Source organism: Cuculus canorus, chromosome 15 (genome assembly GCF_017976375.1).
Source record: "Cuculus canorus isolate bCucCan1 chromosome 15, bCucCan1.pri, whole genome shotgun sequence".
Taxonomy (NCBI): domain Eukaryota; kingdom Metazoa; phylum Chordata; class Aves; order Cuculiformes; family Cuculidae; genus Cuculus; species Cuculus canorus.
Window position 1 is genome coordinate 16,690,901 of NC_071415.1, and position 16,627 is coordinate 16,707,527.

Genomic DNA, 16,627 nt, shown 5'->3' on the forward strand with positions numbered 1-16,627 from the left:
CTGTCTCAAACAAAGTGAAAGCATGGCACATGTAGGAAAGAAAGCCTAAAAAAATTATTCTTGTCCCATGATTCCAAGTTTAAGATAATACTGAAATTGCTAAAGCTAGAAAATAAGAATGAAGGTGGTGTTCATTGGTTTACAGCAAGTTCATGCCAAACAGTTTCTAAATTCTACCCTTAGTGCCGTAGATGATCACGAGCAGCACGGGAGTGCCAAAATGCTAAAGGCTCAGTGACTCAGAGCACAACCGCTTCTGTGCTCCGTTGTGATTGAACCACTAAGGGATGTCTTTGGAGATGTCTCAACACCAGGAGTGGCTTTACAGAAGTAGCGGTACTCACACGCAAAGAACCAGGGTGGCATTTGCAGATCTCCTGAAAATCCCAAGTTGTTTTTTCTCCAGAAGCGGCTTTTCCAGATGTGAGATATCTTCCATGTTGCAGCAAATAATGTCAGCTAAGATACATCAACACGCACCAAAATCTGATTCAGTAAATTCAATGGCTTTCTTATACTCTTCTGTAACTAATATTTTGATAGGCACATTAATAATGTCTTTGAACACCACCACCAACATCAGTGGCTCACACACGACTGCTGTAAGACAGAAGATACAGTAGGATATGAACTGCTTTTACAGATCCTAAAAACAGAACAGCTTGAAACAGAACAGTTCGCAGAGAAAGGAGAGCTTTGCTTTGAAAGATACAGGTCTCGGTGTAGAAGAAACGGTTAAGAGAGCAAAGAGCACAGAATGAAGTGGAGAAAGGCAGAGCCATTCTTTAGATGTGAAGAAGGAGGCCAAGTCTGGCCACTTACTTTCAGGCCTGACAGGTGATGGCAAATTTTTCACAAAAACCACAAAAGCAGCCAGCAATGCAGCCAAAGGAGGTTTCTATATTTTTATGCTGACCTAAATGAAATTAATTGTGCCGGTTTCATAGAAAAAAAATTAAGGAGCGGGGGGAGGAGGAAAACCACAGAGCTAGGCTTCCACATGCTCTGTATGAGGTGGGAACCTACAGAAGCACAAGAGTAGCAGCTATGAAGGTGCTCCTGGTGGGCATGAACTGCCAAAGCTAACCCTTTGTCAAATACAAACTCAGAAGTGACACATCATGTTATCTTTCAAACAATTTTTTACTGCAAATTCTTTGCAAATATTTGTTGTCATTACAAAAAATACCAAAGAAAATTTCAGTCTTTTCAATTTCAGAGAGTCATAATTTACAAAAAAATAAATAGTTTTATTCTAAAGAAGACAATTGTCTAGTATTAAGGTCAGCAATATCATTCACAAAAGTCCGCATTCTTGGAGCGCTGAGTAACTGGGTCCGTCTACTTAGTTGGCCTTCTTCCAGCATTTTCCTTTAAAATAACACTAATCAGAACATGAGAAAAGTAACTTTTTTCTTCCCAGAGAAAACTCAACATTCAACATAGATCTTGAAAACCAGACTCCACTGCTAATTGAATTGTTAGACCCCTGAAACACAACTTAAAACACAATAAAACTTTTGGTTTTTTTAAACAACTGTAAGAGAACAGTTTCCCACAAAATTTAAGAGTCAACAGCAGCAGCATGAAGGGCGTGTTTCTTCGATATAAGGCTACTGGTCCTTGATGTGGCAGAGCTTCTATTAAAGCACAGAACTGCCAAAGCCAAGGGTATTACAATCAATATCGCGCTGAGACTGCAACCTCCACTCGGGCAAATCCACACTTCTCAGCCGAGTCCCCACAGGCATAACCAGGATTCACCACCCAAGTCAGAATTCCTGAGTGAAGTGGGTGGAAGATCAGGTACTGCATTCCGCAACGCACTAACTGCTGCACCAATTTGGGTTTGGAGTGATTGTCATTCTAGACATGCTTAAACACTGCTTTGAAGTTGACTGTGCTTTTTCACATCAGCACTACTGACTTATCATAGGGAACTTGCTGCTATCCGCTGTAAACACAAGAAACGTTTAGGAGAATGCATAAAAGCATTAACCATGTACAGTAAATGAGAAAGTCTGGCACACATGTTATTTCTCAAGAAGAAAAATCTTTGGAGTATAGTACTATATGCCACAAAATGTTCCAAGTGCATCCCACAATAGATGGCTCACCAAATGAGGAATCAGCAAACAAGCAAATAACTAGCATTTGCAAAAACGTTTTAAACCAAAAAACGGGGGAGAGAGCTTCAGAACATAGGAGAAGATGAAAAGAAAAAGCTTTTCTGAACTTCCTGATGAATCACTCCGCCTTACATTTGAGCATATAATGACAGTTTTCAGGCAAAAATTAAGTCTCTGAAGTGTTTTGCACAGTGCATGTGCTTCTCCTAAAGCTGGCTAAAATGACTACTAAGGAGAATTAAAAAAAAGAAATAAAAATTGCATTTTTCTGTTATTTCCATCACCACGCTCCGGATGAATCCACAAGGTCTGAAACAACTGCCTGGTTCACACCAGCTCAGGGGAAATTGCAGATCTCTGAACGTATCACATCTCCCTCTCCCCCACATGAACTAACCAAGTCCAAATGCTATACCAAGCCTGAATCTTTGGCCATGCTATAGAAAATGCCTTTTTCCTGAAGTAGGTGCTCTGGGCTACCACACTCCACCACTTTGCCTCTCTCCAGGACTAAAACTCTGTAAAACAAGGGAAAAAAAATTGGTCACAAGATGATCCAGAAAGCCAATGAACACAGATGTGTATGTACAGACAGAAATCAACTGTAGCAGAGCCATTATATGAGAGCAAAGACAGCCAGACTGTATGAATGAACAGAGGTTCTCACCTCTCTCCTTCCTGGCCTCACTGCAGATGGTCTGTCCAGGGTATTTTTTATGTACTGTATGTTTACCCAGCCATTTGCAGGCACCCAGCAGACTTTCAACTGTGCTCTGAGCCAGCCAGAAACTAGATGTCAGCTTTTCTTGTCAAAATGAGTGCCTTGAGAGCCCCTAAGGCCCTGCAAGACCTGGGATAACCTTCCCGTAATACTGCACCACATCAACTGCTGCTATACATCTTCTGCTGACAAAATACAAGCGCAGTCATAACTTATGCAAAAGCAAACACGCAACTGGAGTTAGAAAGTTACCACTGTCAGTAAAGGCAGCACACATTTAAAACACTGCCCTTAGCTACCGCCCCTAACTGGGCAGGCACTGCAGAGATGCTGCTAAGCCTTTAGCAGGCGCTGCTGCCCTGACTGAGTTGCGTGTTCACCCGGCGCCGGTCGGCACAGGCAACGCTCCTGCCTTGTGTCTTTCACTATCGACAGCACAAAGACACGTCTACAGAAGTACACAAAAATCTTATCACTGGGCATACGTTGCTGTCTGCCATTCTGTGATAAAAAGGACAAGAAAGCTTAGAACTGAAATTACAAGACCAAAACTCCGCCCTCAACCACACCTTAACAAGACAGCTGAGGGAAGCTGTATGAATTTAACCAGAAGTGAGGGAAAGAGAAACATCAAATGAACTTCAGACAAGCACAAGACCCGCCCCTTTGCTTCTTTATGCTTTTTGTGCCTAGTTTAGGGTATGAGATTCCTAAAGCTCTGATGCCCCTTGCAGCTGTGCCTAAATTAGGGCCATGAACAGACTTTTATCCTTGTCTCCCTCCTCTTCCCAGTTCGCCTGGGCAGGAATGGCACGACAGCAGCACAACACAGTGATCAGAGATGCTCCCCAGGCCAAGCACAGCACCACAGGCCAGAACACAGGCGCACACACCCCCCATCTATCAAAATGGGGATTCCAGCAGCTCTGCGGAGAGACGGCTAAAAATGCCCTGGCAAACACTTGGCTAACAAAGATGCTTATTTAAGCAGAGCACACGCAGGTCACACACGGCATTCTTCAAGATAAAAGAGGTATTCCTTTACCTTGTGTAGTCCATTATCGTGTTCAGACGATGTGCTATAGTCAATACAGTACATTCCTTGAATTGAGACTTTATTGTTGACTGTATAAGTTGATCTGTTTCAAGATCAACAGCAGCTGTGGCTTCATCTAGAACCAGGATTTTGGACTTCCTGAGCAGAGCTCGTGCCAGGCACACCAGCTGGCGCTGACCCACGCTGCGAAGATGGGATTGTGAGGAAAAAAAGTCAGGACAGGTTTGCAGTATTCATTTTGAAGCCTAGCAATTCCTTGCAAGAAGTCCACTAAAGTATATGGGCCAAGAATCCAGCAGAATAGGCAAGGTTAGTTTTGCTACATGACTGCAGATTATTTAGCAGCAGCAGAAACTACATTCCCCTCACAATGAAGTCTTGGCAATGTAATAAAAGAACACATTACAAATGGTTTCACCATAACCGAATTGAATTACTTTAAATTCTTAAACTCGAGAGTTTAAAACATGCTGAATAAAATCTAGTTGGTTGACTGCGAGGTCGTGCATTAAGAATTGCCCAACTGCTCCCGAAATCCTCATAGCGGGCTGGGGGTAGCCCTGCACTGCTGCTGCTGGGGTCTAGCTACATCCTGCCCGAGTGAGCCCTAACAGTTGGGCAAGTGGAAAGCCTGCCGATGGGAGGGCAAACCCCCTCTCTCAGTTCTCGGGATGTTCTTAAGGCAATGTTCACAAGCACAGTTCTTTGACGTACCTGAGGTTCTCTCCACCTTCGGCACATTCATGATTAAGTTTATCAGGGAGGGACGATACAAAGTTTTTCAGGTGAGCCAATTCCAAAGACCTCCAAATGTCTTCATCAGAGTGTTGGTCAAAAGGATCAAGATTCATACGCAGAGAGCCAGAAAACAATACTGGATCCTAGTTATAGAAGAAGATAACTGACAATGCTGAGAGAACACAACAAGCGCTCCAATAACATTTCTTAGATAGTGAAAGAAAAACAACATGTGCACTTGCAGCTGCAAACAAGCTAATCTACTCGATTTAGGAGTGAGACCTCACTTTTTCCAATAACAGCAAGTTATTCTCCCTCAGCCGTATTTCTTATGCCTCTCGGTGGCCTGACCTCTGCCCTCTGCAGACTCTGGCACTCCAGACTTTTCCATGAGTCAGTAACTCACGAATCCAGAAGCAAGGAGGGGGGAAAGTCATCCAACTTTCTTTTTACTGGGCTGCTAAAGAACAGGCACTCCCTGTCCCGCCTCTGCCAGCAGGGCCTACTAGGCCAACTTTCCACTTCTTAGGGAATTACACCATCTGTAGCTATTTCAAAAGTCTTCAGCTGCAGTATTAATGAAATGAATGCACTTTTTTCTTGGACATGGAGAAATACTAATTTTGAAATACTTTTGACCTTGTAGTGTCTGACTGATGTGAAGTGATCAAAAGGAGAAAGCAAAGTGCTCCCCTGACTTTTAGAAGTGGTGCAGAAAACCTTTTACAGCACGTGCACTTGTTTTTTGCCAGTGTGCTGCAACAATGATTTATACCCACATCTCATGGTCTTACTTTGAATTAGAGCAGGCAATAAAGGCTACAGAGTGAGAACAAGAAGACTTGAGCCTAAGTTCAGTGCTTGTAAACAGCACTGTTGCAAGCACTGTTCTGGCAATGGCCGGATTTCCCTCCTACCTGAGGAATGATGGTGATCTTGAACCGCAAGTCGTGGAGCCCTATCTTTGCAATATTAATTCCATCTATAATAATTTCTCCTTCAGCTGCTTCATTAATTCGAAACAAACCCAAAGTAAGTGAGGATTTTCCAGCTCCTGTTCTTCCAACTATTCCAATCTGTTAGGAAGAAATATAGGAACAATTTACTCCAGGGAAGAGTTAAAGCATTTCCAAACATCTACCTGAAACCAAGACATTTTCAGAAGGTTGTCCTATTTGCTGGGCTATCAACTCCAGAACAGCGTAACAAATCAAGGCTGATCAAAGAGTAAGAGAAATCACTGCGTATGAAAAACAAGAACAAAACGCAGTCAAAATTTTCAATCCAATCACACAAGTTGTCCATTTTTGTAGAAAGGCAGACAGAATTGGGTACAGCAGGCAAAGGTTTCCCTTTTGGTTCATGCTTCACAGTTATAATTGCTGACTTGACATTTATCTTGTTTGATTTTATAGCAGAAATATACCAAGATCCCTCTGCTTCATACCATATGTTTTCCTTCCCACTTAAACTTATATCTTCACCCATTCTTTTCCTTTTTCGAAGTAAATATAGAAGATGGTTGCTTTGTTTGGTTGATATATCTCTTGCCATCTGCCACTTTTTATGCTGACATGCAAGATGGCACTAATATTAGATACCAGAGAATCCACGCAGGACTAGAGTGGGATGTGTCTGAGTGCACGTCCAATGAAGCAGTAGGAGACACAAATATCAACATCAGTTTGTCCAGATCCAGAGAATCTGGATCATATTTTCCTTCAGTGACTCGCCCTGCAACTTCTGCCCCATTAGACAGGGTTTCCCCCCACACACTTGGTACCTTATTTTCTCAAGATCATAATTAATTTAATTTCTCTGCAACCTTTGCCTACAGTAAAGAAAATGGCAAAATTTCCTGGGAAGGGAGAAGCAGACAGCATAAACCTCACCTTCTTATGAAACCAGACTGAAAGATACTTTCAGCCCACATAATAGTGCATCTTTATGCCATGATGCAGGACACACCCCAAAAAGGGTCAGAGCGCAGTACATCTGCCAGATACAATAGGACTGATTCTACAGAAGCACTTGTAGTTCTTGAGGGCCCAAGACACGCTACACAACAGGGTTAGACCTCTGGCTTATGCATGCAGATTCATAAACACTAACGCTCTGCTAGAAACTCAGATTCATTACCTTCTCACCCCCATTTATGGTAACATTTATGTTTTTCAGAACCAAATCCAAGTCTTCCCGGTAACGTAAACCATAGCCTCGAAACTCAACCTTCCCTTCCTCAGGCCAGGTACTCGCTGGGGCCGTTTGTTCAATACTCCATTCAGCCTGAAAGAACCACATGAACATATCAGCTTCTCCTTCAACCAGACATGGTTTCAAAGGACTCGAGGAAAGCAATTAAGAAAAATCCTTATTAGTGTGTAGCTTGCAAAAGTAAACTGTGATGATGATGGGAAGAGAAGGAAAGAGCTGCTCCAAAGCAAGTAAAATGCTATATGTAGCTTCACTACACTGAGTTCCACTTGCTGGATAAACTTCCCATTCACAAATAGCAAAATCATACAGGCAGCACGTGTTCAGACAACCTGCTTGTACACCTCCCATCACAGTAAGGAGACCACTGGGGAAGCCAGACACAAAACTAGAAGCAGTTTAACTGAGACCTAAGCACTAAAAGATTAACAAGCTGCTAAAATAAACAGCTGTTGCCTCAGCCTCCCACAGAGGCGAGAGAGGAGAGAACACATCCCGCTGCATTCACCGCCAGTGCCAAACAAAAAGGCTTTGAACTGTATAAACATCGGTCTGCTACCAAAACCTGAGAAAAAAAATCTAGGAAGGGTCCTCATAAGGTTTGGCTGCAAAACAGAGACTCAGGTCAGGTTCAAGTTACAGGCACGGCAAAAAAAAAAAATGCAGGGAACTCTGTACTGTAGCAAAAAGGGGCACAACTGCAGATTAAATGAGTTGTTAGGTGATTTGCATTGAAACAAAAAAAAGTAAATCCTCTTTACTCCCCAGACTGAGAAAAAAAGAGAAACACAAATCAAAGAACATAATGCTTAAGCACTTAGGAAACCAAAATATTTGTACAGCTCCACTGCTTAGCCCAGGGCAGAAAAGCACATTTCCTAAAAGCACCCACAGGAACTACCTGCTAAGATACAGCCTGTCCCTGGATGGAAGGCACTGATAACACGAAGCTCTGTCCCACCCCTCTGCGTACGGCACAGGCCCAACTGCATCCCACGAGCCGTTCAGCCAGGCTGCGGGTTAGACATCAGAACAGGACACTGACTTCTACAGCTGTGGTGGACAACTCTATGTACCTCCTTCTCCATTTCAGTGTATTCTTTGACTCTTTCAACAGCAACAATGTTGGTTTCCAGCTCAGATGACATGCGAACGAGCCAGTTCAAGTATGCTGTAATCTGCAAGAAGAAAAGAAGTCTAGAACCAGTCTACACTAGATGTGTTACCTGCAATAAATAACCACACACAGTAGAAGCAAGGCAAGTTCATGGAATGCGTAAGTACAGACGAGATCTTGGCTAATCAGAGCTGGATAGGAGAAAAGTCCAGACACCTTTACTATGCAAGGGATGAGGAGTCATCTTAGCCACATCCTCTCACACGGGCAAGGCACAGAAAGAACTTCCTAGCATCCTTCCAGACGCTATATTTGTAGGTATTACTCTTTTTCTATGTTCCTTGTGTTAGTTTTCTCTCCAAAGCCATAGCAGGGTTCTGACTTTCTGATGCAGTCTTACAATTAGGATCTCTTTTTCTTTTTAAAAAAAAAAATTACCTGCAGTGAGTAGGACACTGAGAGGCCAACCAGCCCCGCACTGAGTTTGTTGCGCGCCATCACTGCAAACAATGCTGCAAAGAGGACAATACAGTTCCCTACGAACTCCAGACGGACAGCCAGCCACCTGCAAGAGAAAAACATAATGTATCTTTCTGGTAATTCATTCACAGAGAATGAGGAATGCAGCCAACCAATGTCCTATAACACAATTGGTTTTGAAAAGATTAGTAATATGGCACCTGCATACTGCTAGTGATGCGGGAACCGCGAGGCGTCTGAGCTGCTGCTCTGGCACCGTGCAAATCTAGAGGCATGCAAAATTAATAAACCTTTCAGGTGCATAAATTCCTGTGTTAGTTCAGAAAGCAGCTGCCATTAAGATTGGGATCAATGAATAAAAATTAAAAAAAAATAAAACATTACCCAGAAGTAAGGCAGAAAGAAAAGAAATTCAGAAGCAATCCTAATTCCCTGACAGAAGTTTAAGCAAAATATCTGTGAAACAGATGTATCCACACAGGATTCCCTACCCCGGACAAGTATGCCAGGAGCCGCGATTGATAAGGAACACAAGCAGCAGAACCACGCCCTCCCTATAAAACCACCTTCCAATATTTCAACCCACTGTTACCTGTTTGCAACAATGCTTGGATAATAAGCTTTCTGATTTTCATCCACTTTCATGTCATTCTGCTTTATAAAACGTTTCTGCTCCTCAAAGGCACGAATGACAGTTACACCCAGGAGAGTCTCATTGAAGTGAGAATACACAGGAGAACGACTGACAGACTCGAGGCGTTTCAGCTGACGAGAAGTGGCCACATAAAATCTCTGCAAATAAGAGTTACGGTTACATCCAGACCGCAATTGCAAAGACAAAGGCCATCATGATAGAGTTCCTGCCATTTGGGCTGTTAGTTACAGAGATTCAACTTACACACAGGAATATATGCCTTCTCCAATGCTTTTAGGCCTGAAAAACCATTCCATGCATTCTGCTGTCTTTAAACAGCTGCCAGTCAAAGCATTTCATGCAATGGCTACTTTCTCCTTTTTCTCTTCTCTGCAAGCTTAGTTCAATAGTACAATACACACCAACAGATTCACTAATTCAAGAGTCAAAGTAAAAATCCAGCTGCTTCTCTCCAATCTGTACTGGCTTCACCAGATTTCAAAGAGTAAAGCAAGAGTGAAGCAAGCACCCTGTCTACACAAGACAGGATTGAAAGGCTGCCGTGTTTCTCTTGCTCTGTAAACAATACTCTGAGGAAATGGGCACATCAGCAACGCAAACACACTGCTCTTTTGCATGGAAGCAAGTTTTGGAAAAGTGCATGCATTCTCCACATGTGGGCTCTGAGCAACATGCTATAAAAAATCTGACTCAAAATCTGCCTCAAAATCTAATTGTATTTTTATGAAGTCTGCTTAGGTATTAAAAGATTACCTTCTGCACGGAAGTCATTTCACATTTGACAATGGAAAGAAATGCTCTGCTAATGTCAGCTAATTAATAAACCATGCCAAGTAGAGTCCGTCAAGCACAACTCAAACTAAACACATTAAAACACATCCATGTGCAGAGTAAGAACCGTCTTAAGTAACAGAGGAGCAGCAGACTGCTGGCCCCAGTCCCCCCCGGTAACACCCCTTACCTGCACAAACAAGTAGACAAGTCCCAGAGGTGGAATAATGACAGCAGCTATAGGTGTAGCCAGCAAAATGATGATACAAGCCCCAATCACGTTAAACGTTGAGCCCATGAACATCTTTATGATTGGCGGGATGGTGGAGTCAATGGTATCTATCTCCTTAGAGAAACGGTTCACCAGATTTCCACTGGGTGTACGTTCAAAGAAACTCATAGGAGACCTGAGGACGCTGTGCAGCAGGTTAAGGTGCAGGTGTCGTGAAGCAAATATTCCCCCTATTGACACAGCCATTGAGTAGCCAAACACAGCAATACCTAGAAAAGAAAACTTGCTTACTTGTTTCTATCTGCTTCCACATGCCACAGAAAACACTTTCCTTCATTTTGTCATCACTTCGTGTTTGCACATCTCTAGCACAACAATCCTGAGAACTGGGATTCACTACAGGGAAACTTAGCAATTACTCTAAGTAATTAAAAAACAAACAACAGGAAAAAAAAAAACAAAACCAAGGATAGATGAAAACACCACATTTCTCTCACGGAAAAAGTAGTTTCTCCATTATAAAATTTTGTGTAATATTTGAGCACTTGCCTTGAGTACAGACCACTGAATTTTAAGGTGGCATTTAGTACCTATTGCAAGAATTCTACAGCAATTCTGATGTGGGGAACTTAAGTTTGCCATGGAATGTAACACCCTAACTTTGACAACAGAGAGGACACAAAAAGCTGCTGAGCTGGCCTCCCTGTGGTACCCGCAATGGGCTCAGCTCAGTCAGGCCATGGCCTCCTGTGACAAAGCGTGCCCTGAGCTAGGCCAGCGCGGGTCCTTTGCAGCCCACAGACCCATTTCCTGGGTCAGATGTTTTTGTCACCATCTGCTGGCACATCAGCCCCTGCAAACCACTTACTTTGTTTTGTACAAATGAAAGAAAACTAATAATCACTAGCTGAATAATGTAATAGGTTGGTTTACTTCCCTTTTCTTTAATTCACTCAAGTTTTTAATCTTTCTGTCAAGGGGAAAAACAAAGAAACCCCACACTGCTGCTGCAGTTCTGCAAACACAGGATCCCCAAGAACATCGAAAACATTCTGAACCAGCTAATCTTAAAACAGGCAAGACCAAGCAAACCTTGAGAAGTTCCCAGCGCTCCATATACTCCCAGTCTGACATTTGTGTACTGCTGTGTCCCATTGACAACAGGATCATCTGTCCATAAACTCAGCCAGTAATTGGAAGCCAGGGCAGCTATATGATTACACATAAAGAGGAAAACGCTGAAGGAAGAGATAAAGAGTCCAAGTGCTTTCATGTAGTCCCAGTACACAGTCACCTTTACCTAAAGACAGATGGGGAGAAAAAAAACAATATTGTTTTTTGCAGATTGAGTTTCAAAACCAGCAACTGCCCCTGCATCACTACTTGAGAACAAAAGGTGAAAAGCATTCTATGGAAAGGTGCCAAACCCAGCACCCCTCCAGGGCAGGCACACACCATCGTCCCCTTGTCTTCTAAGGGAAGGGAAGAGCAGGGAGAGAGCTGCCTGAAATAACAGAGCTTCAGCAGTGCAGCCAAAAACTTAACTAAGGAGTTCCAGTTTTTGGCCTCTCTTTTTACCACAAGATTATATAGCCTTTAATTTAATCCTTGCTTCCCATGGCTTGTATCCTGTGATCTATCTTTAACCAGAGGATTCAAGCAACTTTGCGGCTATTTCTTGGAGAGAGGTTGTGGCAAATCAAGTGACCTACTGAAACATGCCCTTCAGCACAAGGAACTGGAATTGACTCATGAATTTCAGCAGTTTACATTTTAGACCAAAGTATCCAATCCCAGGATACTCAGGGCTTTCAGAGAAACCCGAGTGAGATTCCTGGGAAAATGCTACATCTCCTAGCAAAGTTTTCATTTCTTCTTTTAAACTTTCATGTGGTCAGGCCCACCACCTTAAACAAAAGGTTTGGTGTCAGCACTCTTTCTGCACCGAGATCAGGGGTAGACGTTAGGAGCAGACAGTGCAGCAACACTTCCATGAAGTACTACTCAAGCAACAAGTCTCAGAATCCACTCAGACTTTTCCCACCCATGGTCTTTGGAAGCTATTTGCTTCAGAACCCTGTGGATTTTAGTGAAACTGAAAGAGGGCATAGGAAGCAAGAACGAGACACCTTACCCTCCCAGTCTTCGCCGTGTCAGCCTCCGTCAGCTTCCAAGAATTCTTTTCAGCAAGCGGCTTCTGCAGCTCTGCTGTGCTGCTCTGCTGCTGGGATTTCCCGGTGTCTCTGCTACATGTCGAAGAGTTACTGAGTTGCCTGTTTGAAGACATATATTTTTAAGTCTTAGCATCATACAGGCCAGGTGTTTACTTCATAGACTCAAACAGTTCACGGCTCCCAAGTGAGTGTTTTACATTACTCTGGTGAGAATCAACCTCCTAACCGGTTGTCATCATCAGGCCTGTGGTTACTATGCTTCTGTCCTCCCCTCACAGTGCACTCTTAATCCTTCCTCATGGCATTCAGTTCTCAAGTATTCATCTTCAGATACAAGTAACAGGCGAGCCAGTCAAGCCTTGGTCAAGCAATCACACGTCCCAAAAGAAAAATGTTTGGTGATCATCACCATTAGCCCTTACAAACCCTATCACCATATATAGCGCAGCTGCCGCGCTGCAAAAAGGTTACCCACACTGGCATCAAAATGGGCAATCGTACACCCAGGCGCTCAGTAGCTTCCAGAAACACAGTATCTCTACAGCACCAAAAGAATAAGACAGTCTGTGAGACTGACTTTGGGAAGGTATAATAGGAGTGCCGGGATGCCCCTGGTACATACACACAGAATGTATCACCTCTAGCAAACCTCCATCCTGCTCAGCCAGAGACGGGAACAGGATGAGGCCATTTGGTGCCGTGTTCGTGTGGGTGCTCTAAGTGTCCATGACCTGTGTTGCTGGCCAAGCATACATGTGGTGTGTACGTACACTCCATGTGCGTGTGCCTGCTCGGAGCAAATGTTCAGCCGTGCTCCTGCTGGACCTGGAGACATGGAGCAGCAGGAGCCTTGTCTCACTCAGGCTGCCGGATCCAACAAAATACATTTTCCTCTAACAAATGCTATAAACATTGAGTTACTGTTTGTCCGCAACTGAGTAACAGGATGGAAAAGGGGGAAGGGGAGAAGGAAAGAAAGAACGAAAGAAAAAAGAGAGACTACGCACCTATGAATCAGCTTTCCAGGGGCTTCATTCACCAGAACTCCATTTTCTACAGGCTTTCCTTCCTTTCCAGAGGGACTATTTGTATCTGGGGAGGGTGTGACAAAGTAAACATTAAAATGGTAGGCAAAAAGATACAGTGGTTTCATTTCAATCCTAAACGCCAGGTGCAGTTCCAATGTGCAAACAAAGCTGGCAACGCAAGTAAGCGTTTCCGTATCCTAACGGATAACTGTACAGCTAATGTAATGTACAGAGTAATGTACAATAAACCAGTTTAGTTCCACCATCAACAGGACTAGTTGCCAAGACAACTAACGATTTTCTATTCTTCTACTAAACGGAGTCAGTAATAATAATGCAATATAATTATGAGGACATAACTGATGGTAAAGCATGCAATACCAAGCACACTATCATTCACTGTATGGGGAAAAATGCAAACCACCCAACCACGCCTTTCCAAACCACATCTTTTACAGTTAAGTATAAATTATTTTCATTTTAGAACGCAATGAGAAGACATTCTAGTAAATGATGGAGTGAAGCTGTAAGAAGAGAAGGCATGTAGTATTAACTTTGAGTCTTCCTGCAAAATTAAGCAGGAAGCAACATGCAAAAGCCTGTTTTTTTTAAGCAGCCATAGGAGTCAGACTAATTTAAGCAAGACATCTCTCTATGTATGTCACTTTCCCCCAAAAAAAGCCTTTTTATCCCACAACATCCCATTTGTAACAAAATGCATCACACAAGAGCCAATCGCCTAAAACACTTGACAAAACCTGCCAGCCTGAAACATCAAGCTTTCTCTGAGCAACTTAATTCAAGATTCTATTAGGGCCTAACTTAATAGGGTCTCCCTGCCTCATACCATATGATACAGTGCCATGAGTAGAATTCCTAGGTTCAAGTTATGTCATAATTTTCCTAATACAAACCAAATGATTGACTCCTAAACAATTAACTGTCAGTTAATCGGAACTCTGTTTTCAAGTATGAAAGTTAATTCAGAATTTGAGACAAAACTCTGTGCAGATCTGGAGTCCAAAGTTTTCAGGCTTTTATACTAAAGCAAAATACAGGCACAAAATAGTAAGTTAAAACATTAAGTGTGGACTGCTTGAAGATAAAGCTGTTCCTCCTGTGTCTGCAAACTGAACATTGGTTCATTACCCTAGAAAACCAAAGTTAAGCTGTTCAGTGTGGTCTAGAAGCAAAAAAAAAAAAAAAAAAAAAAGTAGAAAATAGTAAAAAGTGAAGAGTTCAATGATTTAGTTCCTATTTTTATTTATATGAATGACAGCAAAGTGATATGGGTCTGATGGTTACTTTAAGCACTTGACAGCATTTCTTTTGAAGGGCTCCCATATAAAAACCAGCAAGCGTTCCAGTGTCATATTGCTTTAGAGCATCTATGAAGTCCTGAACTCACACGAACAAAGCAAAACTGCAAAACCATCCTGCCCTAACAGCTCTTAAGTTCGATTTTGTGTTGCATGCTACAAAGGTTTCCTGCTCGTGCGGCATTTACCTCTTGAGAATGAAAGATGCTCAAGATTGCCAGAGCAAACCTGGCATATGCACCTGGGTCAGGAACTCCCTAACAAGGGCTCTGTTGAAATGTGTCCAGAAGTGATAAAAGGGAATAGCTGTGAAGTACTGAATACATATATGAGAACAAAAAGGACCTTCGGAGCTCAATCCTGCTAATCCCTCTCTGGGTACACTCACTACACTCCAAAGTCGAGGGTGCATGTTTAAAGCTTCTTTAAAGCTTCCTCATGGAAGTGTTTGAGATAAAGATTTGCTGCTGCTGAATTATCTACAAACTGACACATCAACTGTTGTAGCATCACGCAGAAAAGTAACATGCAAACCAAGCTGATACCTTCCACTGTGCAGATGAAATTCTTTTATAATGGCTTGGTCCCTTGCAAATGCACTGCAACTACTCATATTGCTCCAACACAAGCACTAATATAAAGCCACATGGCAAAAAAGCAGTTACCTGGTTCCAGAGGTTGAGTCGTTCCTTCTAACGAAGGATCTGAGTCTAAAAGTGTATATAATTAACTTTTTCCAGAACACACTCAACTGTTTTCAGGCTTTATGCACAAAAATTCATCCAAGTACCACACCCTAAATCACAAAACCATAAATGCCCAGGGGAGGATCAAATTTGCCAAAATGGATCTCTTTTTAACCCCAAACCTCACACAGTCAAAAAAGACAAACTTGAAGAAAAAGAAAAAATCCAAATCAGATAGCTGCTGACAGATCAAGAAACTTCCTTTCTTTCAAGATACACACTGATGAAGAGAGAATTAAAAAAAAAGCTGTCTTAAAGTTGCCTCATATCAACAACAACAGAAAAACCTCACCGTGTACAGGGAGGCAACATATGCATTTTCTCCTTAGTGGTGGGGAAAAGACTTCATTCAAGAACCTGAAGAGACTCCCTTAATTCTTTTAACTTCCCTTCCACTACTATTTTTCATTTAATGTCTCTCCCTCAACACTCCACACATCAACTTACGCCAAGAGAATTTATTTGTAAGCTTACCACTGTTCTCCATGCTTTGTTCAGCATTAGCATATGTACGAAGAAACTCAGCAAAAGCCCCGTCTTGCTTCAGCAGGTCCTGGTAGGAGCCCATCTCAGAGATTTCTCCTTCAGTCATTACCAGAATTGTATCCATCTGAGGCAGATAGTTGACCGCGTGGGTTACCAAAACCCGTGTCTAAGTAGCAAAATGGGGAAGGAAAAAAAAAAAAAGATTTTCTAACATCTCAAATTATTAAATGCAATGGTTGAACTACTGCTCCTGCTGCTGGAATTCCACGTATAACACAGTAATAACCATGGGAGAAATGCAGCATTTTTAAGAAAAAAATACCATCCTCATCTTGATTTTTCCATCAAAGAACTCTGAATTACAGAAATGAGAGAACATTTATAAAACACTGCATCTTTATAACGAAAAGTTCTCTAAAAATCTCAGAAGGATTCTTTCGTTTGTCAGATGTTTGAAATATAAGTCCAAATATGCTATTTGACAAACCTGGAATCATTTGAACTCAGCAAAGAAAACCAAATCATTCTCTAGAGAAAAGTAACTCATTATGACATACTTTATTTTTCAGGATTCCTTTTGGTCCAATAACTTTTTCAAAAATATGTTTCCCAACATGAGCATCAACAGCTGATAAAGGATCGTCAAATAGATAGACATCTGCATTACAGTAAACCGCCCGAGCAAGACTGACTCGCTGTTTCTGTCCTCCAGACAAATTCACTCCCTGGGGAAACAAGAAAATATGATACTTTATTTACA

The 16,627-nt window shown here is 42.3% G+C and overlaps 1 protein-coding gene across 3 annotated transcripts in view; it reads right to left on the reverse strand.

The window, feature by feature from the left end:
• Positions 1-1,145: 1,145 nt before the first annotated feature.
• Positions 1,146-16,627, reverse strand: part of LOC104058772 (multidrug resistance-associated protein 1) — a 49,068-nt gene continuing 33,586 nt past the window's right edge. The window contains exons 18-32 of one of the 3 annotated variants that reach the window (XM_054081008.1): positions 16,425-16,592; positions 15,856-16,033; positions 15,301-15,345; positions 13,296-13,380; positions 12,249-12,387; positions 11,207-11,414; positions 10,073-10,383; positions 9,049-9,248; positions 8,415-8,541; positions 7,936-8,037; positions 6,785-6,931; positions 5,563-5,721; positions 4,622-4,788; positions 3,896-4,090; positions 1,146-2,647 (exon numbers count right to left, since the gene is read on the reverse strand). In XM_054081008.1, the coding sequence (XP_053936983.1) occupies positions 2,539-2,647; positions 3,896-4,090; positions 4,622-4,788; positions 5,563-5,721; positions 6,785-6,931; positions 7,936-8,037; positions 8,415-8,541; positions 9,049-9,248; positions 10,073-10,383; positions 11,207-11,414; positions 12,249-12,387; positions 13,296-13,380; positions 15,301-15,345; positions 15,856-16,033; positions 16,425-16,592 (2,340 nt within the window). In that variant the 3' untranslated portion in view covers positions 1,146-2,538. The remainder of the gene's footprint in view (positions 2,648-3,895; positions 4,091-4,621; positions 4,789-5,562; positions 5,722-6,784; positions 6,932-7,935; positions 8,038-8,414; positions 8,542-9,048; positions 9,249-10,072; positions 10,384-11,206; positions 11,415-12,248; positions 12,388-13,295; positions 13,381-15,300; positions 15,346-15,855; positions 16,034-16,424; positions 16,593-16,627) is intronic. The other 2 variants (XM_054081010.1, XM_054081009.1) reach the window with 2 other exon arrangements.